General features: G+C 40.5%; 2 protein-coding genes across 7 annotated transcripts; one reads left to right on the forward strand and one right to left on the reverse strand.

Moving 5' to 3' along the window:
* Positions 1-3,529, reverse strand: ttc9c (tetratricopeptide repeat domain 9C). 2 transcript variants are annotated; one of them, XM_008420406.2, is made up of 4 exons: positions 3,293-3,529; positions 2,084-2,438; positions 1,800-1,982; positions 1-571 (listed from the first exon to the last, which is right to left on the reverse strand). In XM_008420406.2, the coding sequence occupies exons 2-4, from the start codon at positions 2,415-2,417 to the stop codon at positions 414-416; spliced, it is 675 nt and encodes a 224-aa protein (XP_008418628.1). In that variant the 5' UTR covers positions 2,418-2,438; positions 3,293-3,529; the 3' UTR covers positions 1-413. The 2 variants fall into 2 exon arrangements, with proteins under 2 accessions (XP_008418628.1, XP_008418627.1); XM_008420405.2 differs by having other exon boundaries at positions 3,219-3,527.
* Positions 3,530-3,741: 212 nt separating this feature from the next.
* On the forward strand, positions 3,742-12,951 carry LOC103471417 (zinc finger protein ubi-d4). 5 transcript variants are annotated; one of them, XM_008420402.2, is made up of 11 exons: positions 3,742-3,849; positions 5,137-5,297; positions 5,442-5,549; positions 5,708-5,904; positions 8,126-8,218; positions 8,927-9,011; positions 9,443-9,577; positions 10,170-10,301; positions 10,431-10,543; positions 11,110-11,191; positions 11,508-12,120. In XM_008420402.2, the coding sequence occupies exons 1-11, from the start codon at positions 3,818-3,820 to the stop codon at positions 11,591-11,593; spliced, it is 1,224 nt and encodes a 407-aa protein (XP_008418624.1). In that variant the 5' UTR covers positions 3,742-3,817; the 3' UTR covers positions 11,594-12,120. The 5 variants fall into 5 exon arrangements, with proteins under 5 accessions (XP_008418624.1, XP_017162639.1, XP_008418625.1 ...); XM_017307150.1 differs by having other exon boundaries at positions 5,711-5,904; positions 8,123-8,218; XM_008420403.2 differs by having other exon boundaries at positions 5,711-5,904.
* Positions 12,952-13,251: the final 300 nt, after the last annotated feature.

Raw genomic sequence — 13,251 nt, forward strand, 5'->3', positions numbered from 1 at the left:
TGTGTCTAAAATATGTACATTTTATTTAGAGAAAACAAACTAGATTTTTAAATAAAAAAAATTCTGGAAAACTCAAAAACCAACATTCCTATTACTGAAAGACAATCATAGAGGCATTTTGGTAGTGCATAAGGAGCCACTTTGACGTTCATGAGCACAGATTACTTGACTTTCTTCATTTTCATGTTGCTAGGAAACTAACTCTTCTGTCCTCTTCTTTCTATTTTCAGCCATGACATGTTTACTGTCCTGCTCGCTGCTTCCCAGCGGTCTGTAATCTGCAGAAACCTTAACATTCCTATTCCTCCTTCAAACTCAAAAACCTGTCAGCATTACTTTTCAACAAGTGTGTATTTTCCTCTCAGGTGGTCCAGCCTGTCTGAGGTTGAGGTTTCGTTTGGCACAGAGTCCGTCTAAACTCCGTCACCAGCTCTGTTGGGCGGGTTAACCCTCTCCGCTGTGCCGTCCTTTGAGCTGGAGGAGAACATGCCCTGATACATGGCTCTCTCTTTCTGCAGCTCCCGGTTTAGCTTCTCCTCTGCCCTCTGCAGGTGCTTCCTCACATTAGCATCTGTGGGAGAAAATAAAAGCAGTTTCAGCATGCTCTACATTATCCCACAAGATGAAATTAGACCAAACATCCAGTAAAATTAAATCAGTCAAAACAATGATTGAATTCAAACTGATTTTTTAAAATTATTGTAATTTAAAAAATGTTTTTAAATCAAGTGTGTAAATTATTTGTATTTTTTCATTTATAGAGTCGAAACGTATTTGCTTTAGTTTCTTTACATTGTTATCTGTAACAACATGAATTTCAGGCATTTCATAGGAATTTAATGTTCAAAACCAACACAAACTAGCACATAAATATGAAGGCAAAGGAAAAACATACATTGACTACAACACTGTCATTGTTTCTCTTCCTTTAGTTAAATAACCCACAATCCTTTGCTGCCTCACTATCACATGACCAGACTCCAGAGAAGATAAATAAACATTGATTGTTAATAGCAGCCACATTTTACTAATCAAACAGATATTGGCTGATTCCAACCTTAACACCACTATGCATCCCTAAAAAAACTTGTGAAAAAGTTTGAAGGCTATGAATACTTTTGAAGAGAACTGGATATAACAGCTTACTGGCTTTCAACTGTAACTAAAAGTCCCTTTCTTGGTTAAGGTCAGCTTTTAGTTTACTTTCATCAGAAGAAATGAGACAAAAAACTAGCAAGCATTAATTTGATCGACTTTTTATTCCTCCACAGTTTGGCTCGAGTATGAAAATGTGCCCTTTATGGCTAAAAATTGATAGAACTGTTTACTTGTAAGGTTTAGGATGGTAAATATAAGATACAGCAAGTATTTTAAACCAGTACTTTCATTTGACATTGGTTAATGAGGTGAAATCATGACTAAACTTCCACTACATAGAGTTAAAAGCTAAAGAATCAAGTTAATTATTTTATTTCTGTGGCCATTCTCTCTTCTCCACATTGAAGTATTTTTATTCTCTTCACATCTACCCAGTCTCTCAATGAAATTTGCTTTCTGTTTTAGTGAATGGATCTTAGATTTTCTTTATTTAAGCCGGAGCTTTTTTTGTGTATTAGTAAGCAATACGTCTGCATGCTGTATTAATTTTAATGCAGTCATGTAATAGAGAAAACCCTGTTTAGTGTCTCTTGTGTCATCCTAACCCACTAAAGTGCTGATTTTTATTGATAAGTGATCATTCATCAGATATAGTTCTAAAGCTGCTGTGGTTGAATGTCCCACCCTGGCTCCATTCCTACCATTTGGTTGCTCTTTGCAGACCTGGGTGAGGTATTGTTTGGCTGTCTGTGCGTCTCCCATCTCCAGAGTGGCCACCCCCGCCCTGTACAGCGCCTTGACGTTGCCTGGCTGCCACTGCAGCACCCGCAGGCTGTACTCCAGGACCCGAGTGGAATCCACCTTCTGTTTCTGCAGCAAACAGGCTAAAAGACACAAAAGGGCTTCAAATATACATCCACCTCTCCAGCTGAAACACTGAACGTGGAGCAGCTACTGGCTTTACTTAGTCCTGATGTTTATATACCAGCTAGGTTGTTGTAGCAGTCAACTTGTGTGTTTCTAAGTAAAGCCTCCTGTTCCAGTGAGAGAGGAGGTTTCTCAGGTCCAAATCCTTTCACTGGTGCCATCACAGTGGAGTCGAGGCCTCGGAGCACCAGCAGGGCGCGGTGGTAATGACCAATGGCAGAGCGGATGTTTTTCTGCTTGTAGAAAGCATTTCCTTTAGTTTTGAACTGGATTGCTTCTTCCAGCAAAACCGAAACGGGCTTGGCAGAAGTCTCGCTGTGTCCAGCAGGACCCGCTTCTGCTGCCACTGCCCCCTCCACATCAGGATTATCGTCTGCTCCAAAAGCCTCCATCTCTGCTGTGCTGCTGGTCAGCTGTGAGAGGAGGAAGAGAAATGTGATTAATCACTTTCTGTAAAGAGAAATAGACAATCATTAAACAAAAGTTTTATTTTATTTCTTAATACTGTGTGATTATAGCGCTTAGTTTAAAGAAAAAATAAATAAATCTCATCACTCATCTATAATACACTCTTATTGTTCTGCCCAATCAAGATACAGACAATACGTACAAAATGTATCAAAGCAAAAGAAAAACAATACTGTAAACCAAAGTGACAATATGTCACCTTTAACCCTCGTGTTGTCCTCGGGTCAAAATGACCGAGATTTGAATGTTTTCCCTATACACAGAAAATGAGGACAACAGGAGGGACATTCCTTCCCGTCTTTTTGGGTAAAATCCATCACTGCATTAATTCATGACACCTTAACCGCAATTAAAACATACCCACTACCAATCTGGGAAGTGCACTGCACCAGTTAATTCCAATAGCATAATGTTGGTACTGAATCATGATAACGTAAAAAGGAAACAGTAGAAATGTAATTATGCAGAATGCATATGTACACATGTGTGTGTGTGTGTGTGTGTGTGTGTGTGCGAACAAATCGTCCGTTTTGGTTCCTTTAATCATTTCAATCCGGGTCATTTTCCCCGTAACCAGTAAAAGAAAACCGTAACGGATTTTAACGGTTTGCCATTACATCTAATTGAGTTAGTGTTCACATGCTAGCGTCGGCTCCTCAAGTCCTATCTCCAAGAGTATTCATATTTCAATAGACTGGCGAGTAACATCAATTGAATTATCTTACCTTATGGTGATAATTAAAATGCAAAGAAAAACTTATTTCTATAAAATGACAAACATCTCAGCTCGCCAGTCTACCTATTTTTGCTTCCGGCTTTTCTTCTTCTTTTTCTTCTGGACTCTGGCACTACAGGTAATCGTGATGCTGCCCTCTAGTGTTCGTTGACCACATTTTATGTAATTTGAGTTTTAGTGGTAATGTTCAGGAAATAGTCATTCTAAAGATATGAGAAAGTATCTCACACTATAAGTCAGAATTTACACACTAGACTGTGGTTGAAATTGGATTCCATACTTATTGATTCTCTTTCATGTACTGATATAAAATTTGATACAAATTGGGTTTATAATTTTTCATATGAATATATAAACCAATTGTACACACAAATGCGCGCACACACACGCGCGCGCACGCACACACACACAGACACGCACACACACACACACACACACACACACACACACACACACACACACACACGCACACGCACACACACATTCGACGAAAGTGCGTCGCATGTATTTTCATTGTGGGAGGTAATAACGGTCGCTAACGTCTGTGCGCAGGCGCACTGGCACTTCACACAACCGCAATAAGCAAATATGGCGGCGGCCGTCGACAGTGTTGTGAAAGTGTAAGTTTACCTTTATTTGTTGTAAGAGTGTAAAGACCACCCACACTGAGAGTCGTTTTCATTTGGTTGGTTATCGTTTTACAGCTGAGCTTGCCGTATTTTCCCACGGTCTTTCCTGTTGTTCAATACAAAAATTGTCCCAAGAGAATTACGTTATCTTTGTGCTATGGTTAGCTTTTCTAGCTTTGGGCAGTTAGAAAGGAGCTGAGCTCATTGTGAAGGCAACGTTTGGGTCTAACTCTATCAGTTGCTGGTCTGTTTCCAGTGATTTTACAAATAGTGATTCCACAAGGACTTATAGACCGCTTATTCGGGATGAAGGGACGACTTAATTCTTCAATAAACTGTCCGATTGGCGGGCGCTTTGTTGCTAACAATCAACCTTTTGTTCTGGCAGCAGTCCGTCTCTACTGTAAATGCTGGCTTTTACTTTGAAACCACGAGACGCATTGCGTATCCTATAAATAAGTATGACTTTAAATAAATAGCCAAAGGCTGAAAGTACAGTAAAACACAGATGCAGCAGCCTGTTTTTAGGGGGAAAGCTGGGAGTGAGTAAAGACTGGCTTTATGAAGAAAGCGACCCTTGTCCTCAGGCTGCTGCTACTTCAAAGAGAGCTGTTGTATTTCCACTAATGTGGTCAAATTACACTAATCAGGTGAGATCACATGAACTCCAGTGAGTGAGAAGATCTTCTCCATCAAATACGCTTTTCATTTAACCGGTGTGTTATGATGATTAGTAGCAGGACTTAATTTAATTGAATTTGTCAATAAACCTGGGCTGTGCTATTAGAAATGGGATTGATTCGATTTTGTTTTTCTTTATAACTCAATATGAATAGGGTCTATTTGTCATATAAAATACTTGGATATGATATGTGCTGTGAATTGGTATAAATTGGTAATTCATTTTGACTTTGAAAATTGTGCAGGATTGGCAGTATTTTTAGTTTATAATTTGTTACAAATGTGTTACCTAACTGACTGATTTTCTAAGTCGTTTTATGATATCTTGAAAATTGAAATTGACCCATTGATTAGTGCATCTGTAGTTTAAGGATTTAATTTGAACCTGTTTATAAAATGTAAAAATTCTTATCTTTCAGGTCGGATGATATATATCCCCTGACATGTCTGAATTGGAATAATAAGATAAAAAAAAAGCAAACAACATTTCAAACCTTAATACGAATTTGGACTGCAGTACATAATGGTCAGCAACAGTTTTAAATTCTTTCTTGGTTTTGTTTGTTTACCCATCCGTGTCCTCCATTTTGAATTCAGTCTAGGAGAACAGTATTACCGGGATGCCATGGAGCAGTGTCACAGCTACAACGCCCGTCTCTGTGCAGAACGCAGCATCCTCATGCCTTTCCTGGATTCTCAGACTGGAGTCGCACAGTCAAACTGCTACATCTGGATGGAGAAGAGGCACAGGAGCGCAGGTGAATAATTACCACTCAAGATGAAAGAAGAACAGTTATTTACTATTTTGTGACTCATATTTGATATTTGTTTGTTGAAAGTAATGCATGAGGAGAACAGTCCAACAATTCCCCTGGTGTCCTTTGTTTCCAATGAATAATTAGGTATAGCTCCAGGACAGCTGTACTCGTACCCCGCTCGCCGTTGGAGGAAGAAACGGCGTTCCCATCCTCCTGAGGATCCGCGTTTGGCTTTCCCTCCTCTCAAAGCAGGTATATGCTTTCGTGAAATATCTTATTCCCCTCTAGAGACACATTTAGGGGTTGTCAGATTTGAGTAATTCTGGGAAAACCTTAAGCACAGTAAAACGCAGAAGTTTTTTATGAACAACTCTGTGTGTGGTTCATGCCTGTTTTTCTGGATAATGCAGCAGATCTAGACCTGGGTCTGAAGCGTGAGGCTTTGGGAACGGTGGACGGCAGCAGCTTGGAGGCTCTGCTGAAAGGCGAACCCCTGGAAAGGAGGAGCGGCGCGTCTGACGTCCGCGCCCCTGAAGACGACCCGGCCACTGTGGAGCCGCCGGCCACGTCGGCGGTCACTCACACGTCTTCTGGACGCATTCGTAAGGTTAGACTGAAAGCTTTCAAACACTGATGTGATCAGATGATGAAGATTTTAAATTGAATAGATGATCACTTTTTGATGTGGAAAGCATGAGAGATAAAGTTCTGGTCAGAAGTTTACATACACTCATCATGAGCATAAATTCAAGTATATTTTCATGCTTTTTTCCCCCCAGGGGCAGAAGTTTGCTATTGCTACAAACTTCTATTGCTTGTAGCAATTGATTCACAAAAATCCATAAAAGATCCAGAACATAATCAAACCAGTGCAGCCAAATATCTGTGATTAACGTTAATCAAAGTTGGTTGTTGTATGATCATTCCAACGTGGAGAAAGAATGATTCAAATTATAAATCAAACATTTTAAATCCATTCAGATGTAAACTTCTGACCAGACCTGTCAGAACCAGACCAGGGTTTCCCCCAGAAAACTTGTGTGGTCGGGGCACCGAGGTGGTGCACCATGTTTTTTTATTAAAATATGTTAAGTTGACAGGAAATGTAAAATTACTACTAATTGTGTGTTACGGGAAAACGCCAGTGAAATGCTATCTAAACCCACAGCTAGTCTTAAAAGCAACAAATCAAAAAATCCAATTAAAATGAATATCAATTATTTGCACTTCTGTTTAATCCAAATCAAGTCAGCAGCTCCATCAGGGCTTCAAGGGCCCCGTAAAAGCTAATATTTTAACACAGACCACATATATATAAATGTAAAATTTGTTTATTGAGATGATCAATGCTGCCAAGTTTGATTTAATGGTTTCAGCATACATAAATTAAAACATTTTAAATAGTTTAACATTTAAATGTAAGATTTTAAACAGCTGGCAAGTTTATTTTGTAAAAGTTCAAAGAACAATATTCATAGTTAGATTGCTTTGTTACCATAGCTACAATCTGATGCTGTGAGTTTAATCTTTGAGTTTGAGCTCTGTTTGTTCACAAATACAAATTAGTAAACTGCAATTATAACTGATTGTTTTTCAGGTTGGCCAATTAAACTACTCGCTTCTCCCAGATTAAATCTAACACAGAAGCTGTTAGAGATGCTGATGTTTTTACAACAAAAGGGGCCCCTAAGTCAAATTCTGCTCATGGCCTCATACAGCCTTGGACCGGCCCTGCATGATGAGTTAAATCCACTGCACTGCACAGAGATGCAAAACAAACGGGAGATTTAATTCAATGCTGCTAATGTGGCTTTAGTAGCTCTAACATGTCATGTCTGTTGAGTTTTTAATAAGAGTCACAGAAACTGTGATTTTCAGATCACAGTTTCTGTGATCTGAAAATCACATTAACTCTAAGTGGACAAAGCATCTGATATGGTTTGATGCATCGTGTAACCGGAAAAATACTACTACTACTAATAAAATGATATAAAACCAGCGTGAAGCGTGACAACGAGAAGAGCGCGAAAGCTCCTCACCGGGCTGAATCTGCATGATAAGGTTAGCGCTGGTTCATTAACCGCTAACGTTCCGGTCAACCGGAACCACATGCATAAACTTTGCAGGGAAGACAGAACCGCACGCTAGGCGGCGTGTTGAGCTGTAAACGCCTCATATAATTCTTTGTTCACAAAGATAAATCATTCTCACCGCTCGCTCAACACACCTCTGAATTTGCTACAAGTTATTCCTGCGGTTCACATAGAGCTGCGCAACCAGAGCTAACGCAGCGGGTTTTAAACTCTTACCTTCATTTCTCCAAAGAGACATAATTTCTCACAGTAAGTCGATGTAAATATCCATACAGGTCAATCTGTATGGATAGTTACATTGATTTGATCCAGTTTGAGTGAAAAGAGGTGTGCGCGATCCCGCTGAGGTAAAGCAGCGGCACAGCGTGAGGCAAAGCGCAGAGGCGCTAGCTGTGTTATCTATTATCCTATCTATTTAAACCTATCCTATCCTTTAGGAATAATCTTACTCCGCTAGTGAAATGCTCAGAGCAACAGAAACGCTTGCAATCCGGCTAAAAGAGAAAAAAAAAAAAGCTGTTTTTTTTTTTTTCCCCCTTAAAAACATAAACAAGCAACGCTTAGCCTGGCGGTGGGGCTAGTAAAGCATGGCGGGCCACCAGGCTTACAATACACTGGGGGAAACCCTGCAGACGGTTAACTCTGATAACCATTTTGGTAGAAAATATACCTGAACATGTGTTCAGACACGTGAGCAGGAACGAAACCTTGAGCTAATTCCGATTCTTACAGCAGAGAGTTCTCGACCACGATGATTACTTGGATGATTTGGATGACGAAGACTTTGAAGATGAGACTCCCAAAAGACGAGGCAAGAGCAAATCCAAGGTGAGCGTTCAAAACGACGTTGTGCAATTTAAGAGAAAAGTATGGGATGAAAAAAAACAACTAAATAGATTTCAGTTGGGTCAGTATTGAAACTCGGTGTCAGCTTTTACTATCATAAAAGAGATTAAAATACTTATTTTCAGAAACATATCTTCAAAAGACGTTGAAATAAAGTAGACGTAAAGTTAAATCTCTATGTCCACTGACACCTGCAACAAGGTAGGCAAGCTACAAACAGTCTTTGCTAAAGAAAATGGCTGTTCAGTTCAAACTGATGGAAAATTGAGTGAAAGGAAAAAGTGTTAATCAAGCAGCCAGAACATTGAGATGATGCATTAAAATAAAATAGATCTAAGTTTGTGGGTATAATGCACAAAATGTGAAAATGTTTAAGCGGTGAATATTTTTTTGTGAGCATAAACACAAAATTATAGTGAACACAAAGTAACGAAATAAAAACTCTGTAGTTTTATTTTTCTAATCTCAGGTTTAGAAGAAGATGCTCTCTATCTTCTGTTTGCTTTGTTTACTTTGAGCTGGCTGAAAATCAAGTCAGTTTAGTGATTTAGTTGTTAGTGCTCTCAAATTAGATCACTAAATCAGAGTGAGTTAATTTCACTTTTGAAACGAATGAACTTTTAAGTGATATTCCTATGAGAAGCACCTGTAGAAAGTAAATATTTAAGTTTGTCTCTTATTCTTCTTCAGGGCCGCTCCGACAAGAATGGGAAGAAGAAGACGGAGGCTGCGGCGGCGGCGCTGGAGGAGCGAGACAAACCGTACGCCTGTGACAGTGAGTAGCAGGTCGTCTGTCTGAGCCGTGCATGTCAGCAGGAGAGGCTTTTCGCTTTTCGCCCCTGAAACAACGAGGCGCGCCATTTTGCTGTGCATGACGCGATCTGAAAAAAAAAAAAAAAAAAACGCCACAGGGAAGCAGCAGTGTTTTCTGAGCTGATGCTCTGTGTGTGCGCTGTGTGTGTGTGTGTGCTGTGTAACTTGGTTCTGGCTTCAGCTCGCTGTCCTACCTGCTACCTGCGTGTCCGCCTGAAATGACCCCTTGTGGACTGACAGAAAAAGAAGCAAAAGCTTTCTTGGGAGTGATGAATGCCAAACTTCCAGCTCGGCTCCACGTTGTTCCCTGTTTTTTTTTTTTTTGTTTTTTTTTTTGGTAAGGGTGCCCGTATCACGATAACACTCTTGTATGACGGTGTGTGTGTGTATTAGTCTGTGGAAAGCGCTACAAGAATCGCCCAGGCCTGAGCTACCACTATACACACTCTCACCTGGCAGAGGAGGAGGGCGAGGACCACGAGGAGATCGAGGCACCACCCACTCCTCGCCAGCCTGAGGAGCAGAAGAGTGAGTTACTCCTCCAGTGCAGAGAGGCAGATAGACAGAGAGGAGGGAGGTTTGGTTGCATGCCTTGTAGCATGTGTGTTGGTGCAAGGGAAGTCTCTCATTGATTTTTTTGTTGTYGTTGTTGTTGTGTGCTTTTTCCCTCCCCCTTCTTTGATTTTACATTTTTATGATTTGAAATTGTGGATGAGACTGAAAGTTTCTGACTGAAACATGTTTGTATAGTTGGGAAATCTGGCACTTTTTCAATCATTTTGTTTTCCTACACAATATTCCATTTCATAGCTGTTGGGTTTCTTTTTGTTTGTGCACGTGACACCATTTTTGCAGATTCATATGTCAGTTTTGTGATTTAGTGTCATGACGATTTAAAGATGGTGCTGAACTGGTTATGTATTTGTGAATCAAAATGGGAGAAGAAGGTGGGTTTTTTTTCTTCTGGTTTTCCTTGTTATAATATCCAATCCATTCGTGAGGTAGTTTGTTTCTATTCGTTGATGTTGGTGACCTTTATGTGTGGCGTCAGTTCTTATGGGTCTAATCTCAGTTCTAATGCACGAGGAATACGTTTCTTTACTTTTTCTCTTTTGTCCAGCCACCAAAAAGGGTCCCAATGGTCTGGCGCTGCCCAACGATTACTGTGATTTCTGCCTGGGAGACTCCACCTTGAATCAAAAAACGGGCCAATCAGAGGAGCTGGTGTCCTGCTCAGACTGCGGACGGTCAGGTATGAGTCTCCTCCTCTTCTCTTTCTCAGTATAGTAACGGTGACATCATGTTTGGTCGGATTCTGGCCCTGTTTTTCACAGAGTTGCTTATCTAGGTTAATTTAAACATCTCTCCGTCCATGTTGAAGGACACCCGACGTGTCTGCAGTTCACTCCAGTGATGATGGCGGCCGTGAAGACGTACCGCTGGCAGTGCATCGAGTGCAAATGCTGCAACGTGTGCGGCACCTCAGAGAACGACGTGAGTCTCTTTCAACCCTGAATCTTTCTGAGGACTCTTTCTCGTAAATGACATTTACTTGTTTTTATGCTGTTTAAAATCATCTACATCTTCAGGAGCTAGATGTTATAATGTGGCTCATAAATATTTACAGGCTTCATTTACACTAGAAGCAACTTAAATGATGAAGAGGCTTTTTTCCATGGACCTCTCAGGAGATTCTTCCCTGCAGGATGGATGCGAAATTGTTTGTTGTTCTGAAAAGCAGATTTAGGAAAGAGGAAGTGCTTATCTTTACAATTAGGCCCTGTTCTTCATTTGTGCTGATCTGGTAAATGTCAGCTGCCTGATGGTAAGAGATGGAAAAGGTCAGTTTGGATGATCATTCTGTCTTGTCAGAGACCATGAAAAAGTTTCGGTCTGTTTGCATGTCAAAACACAACTAAAACCTAAAACCAGCCCTGGATTGTGGATTAAATGGTTTTAGTGTTCATATTTTAAACTTTTTCTTCCACCTTTTTTAAGAATCTTTTCTAACTCGTGTTCAGATTTGATCGGTGAGTGAACGTTATGTTTTGTTTCCGCAGGACCAGCTGCTCTTCTGTGACGACTGTGATCGAGGCTACCACATGTACTGTCTAACCCCACCCATGACCGAACCGCCAGAGGGTGAGCCGACGCTTCACCGTGATCTGTTTAGGTTCACAGGGAGGGCCGATCATCTGAACCTCAATTTATATTTAAACATCAAGGAGTGCTGGAGAGTTTTCCAACTTAATAACATGTGGACTTAATATATCTTTTAGGAAATTAAACACCTAGGTCTCCTTTACTCCATTTACAGAAAAAATAATAAGAAAATAATTGTCAGCTCCAGCCCTAAGATGACTGACGTTTCTTTGTAAACACATCGATTCAAACACAAAGAAGTTAGGAAATGAATTGTATAAACTTCCTTCATCCTTTCCTGTTTCCGTGTCATCAGGGAGTTGGAGCTGCCACCTGTGCCTGGCTCTGCTCAAAGACAAGGCCTCCATATACCAGCAGAACCAGAGCTCAGCCCCCGAGTGACGTCAGAACACGAAGCCTGCCTCTCAGCACCAGGACCCCCTCGGCCCCGGCCCAAAATGTCAGACCTCCTCTCAGCCCGCCAGGCCGGGCTCTGTCCAGATGTAGCTGAGCCAGATCGCAGGTCAGCTTCACCAGTCGCTCTTACCTACAGTGCTAGCCAGGGGACTCCAAACATAAACAGACCTCAGATCAGTCAACACGGGGATCAAACTATCACTACAATCCTGCCTAGAGCGGCCTCGAGACTTGCTGTCAAACATGTAACATATCATGTGTATTTACATCATAGACACACTTTCTACTGGACTGTTACACACACAGACAAACCGAATGCAAGCAGTACCAATAATAGCTGCTGTCTCCATGGGAACTCCCAGGAGAACAAGGATTAGCATCACGGCTAACTATTTGCACCCCTCCACACTCGAAGACAACAGCGTGGAGTGTGGAGACAGTTTTTCTTCAGCTAAAAGATCTATTTTTACTCACTGATAGTGATGTGGGGACCACGTCACCGTATATCTGGTTAAGAAATCTAATTGTTGTTTCTGGTTATTAGTGGGCTTTTCTAGTGGCTTTAGTCGGTGTGTGCTGTTGTCCCATTCACCAAAGCTTTTACTGTGTTTTGATGAGGTTTCCCTTTGCGTATTTATCATATGTGACATCACAGTGGCGCTTCTCTCCGCTCAGAGCCAACCCAAAGCACCGCCGTTGCGACGGCTTTCATTTCGCTCCATGAAATCATAAGAGTGTAATTAAACTACATGAGTCACTTCAGAGTTCATCGGCTCCCTGCAGGAGCTCCCTGCCTCAAACTTTCCGGCTCCACTGATAAGTTGTTTTTTTTTCGCTCACTACATGAAACGCAAAGGATCATAAAAAAAAACGTGTATTTCCATTTTTTTTTTTTTTTTTGACGTGCCATCATTTCACACGTCGCTGTCGTGCCAACGAGACGCACTCATTTCCAGACTAGCTGTTTTTATCCTTCGTCACGCTGAGGTTGATTTGCATGCAACATGCACATAAACTTTCATCACAGCCGTTTCTTTCTAGTGTTTGTTTTTACATTTTATATTATCTGATATTCCATTGGTATTGGGAGTTTTTACTAGTTGAATTTGTAAAGTCCATGATATTGCAAACACTTCGATATATAGCTCCTAATCCATTCTATGTACTGTATTGACTTTTATATTTTTGTTATGACTGTGACATGTTTCAAATTGTTTATGTCAGACTTTCTTCATAAGTATTTGTAAGATGACGTACTTTGTTGTACTATTTTTATTTTTTCATTTTTTTGGTATTGAAGCTGATTTAGCCCGACTAAAATAAAGATCATTTTGAATCGTGAACTCCGTCTCATTGGTGCTTTGTTTCTGATTTATGGCCAATTTAAGAGGAAAAAGCATGTTTTCACTCTGACACCAGGTGACACTTTTTCTTTTTTTTAGCTCAGGAAGGACTAAAAACTTTGGTTTTGTAATTTAAAATATTGAGGTAATCCCATAACTCTGTTTTTAAGAACAGATCTCTGTCCGCCAAGATGTCAGAGTTCTCCTAATTATTACAGAGGCTCCTATATATGAAATGAATAAACTTCTAAATTACCAACATGTCTAGTTTTGTCAAACATTCATCTTTTATTCTAATAT

The sequence above is a fragment of the Poecilia reticulata genome, linkage group LG10 (assembly GCF_000633615.1).
Source record: "Poecilia reticulata strain Guanapo linkage group LG10, Guppy_female_1.0+MT, whole genome shotgun sequence".
NCBI classification, from domain to species: Eukaryota; Metazoa; Chordata; class Actinopteri; order Cyprinodontiformes; family Poeciliidae; genus Poecilia; species Poecilia reticulata.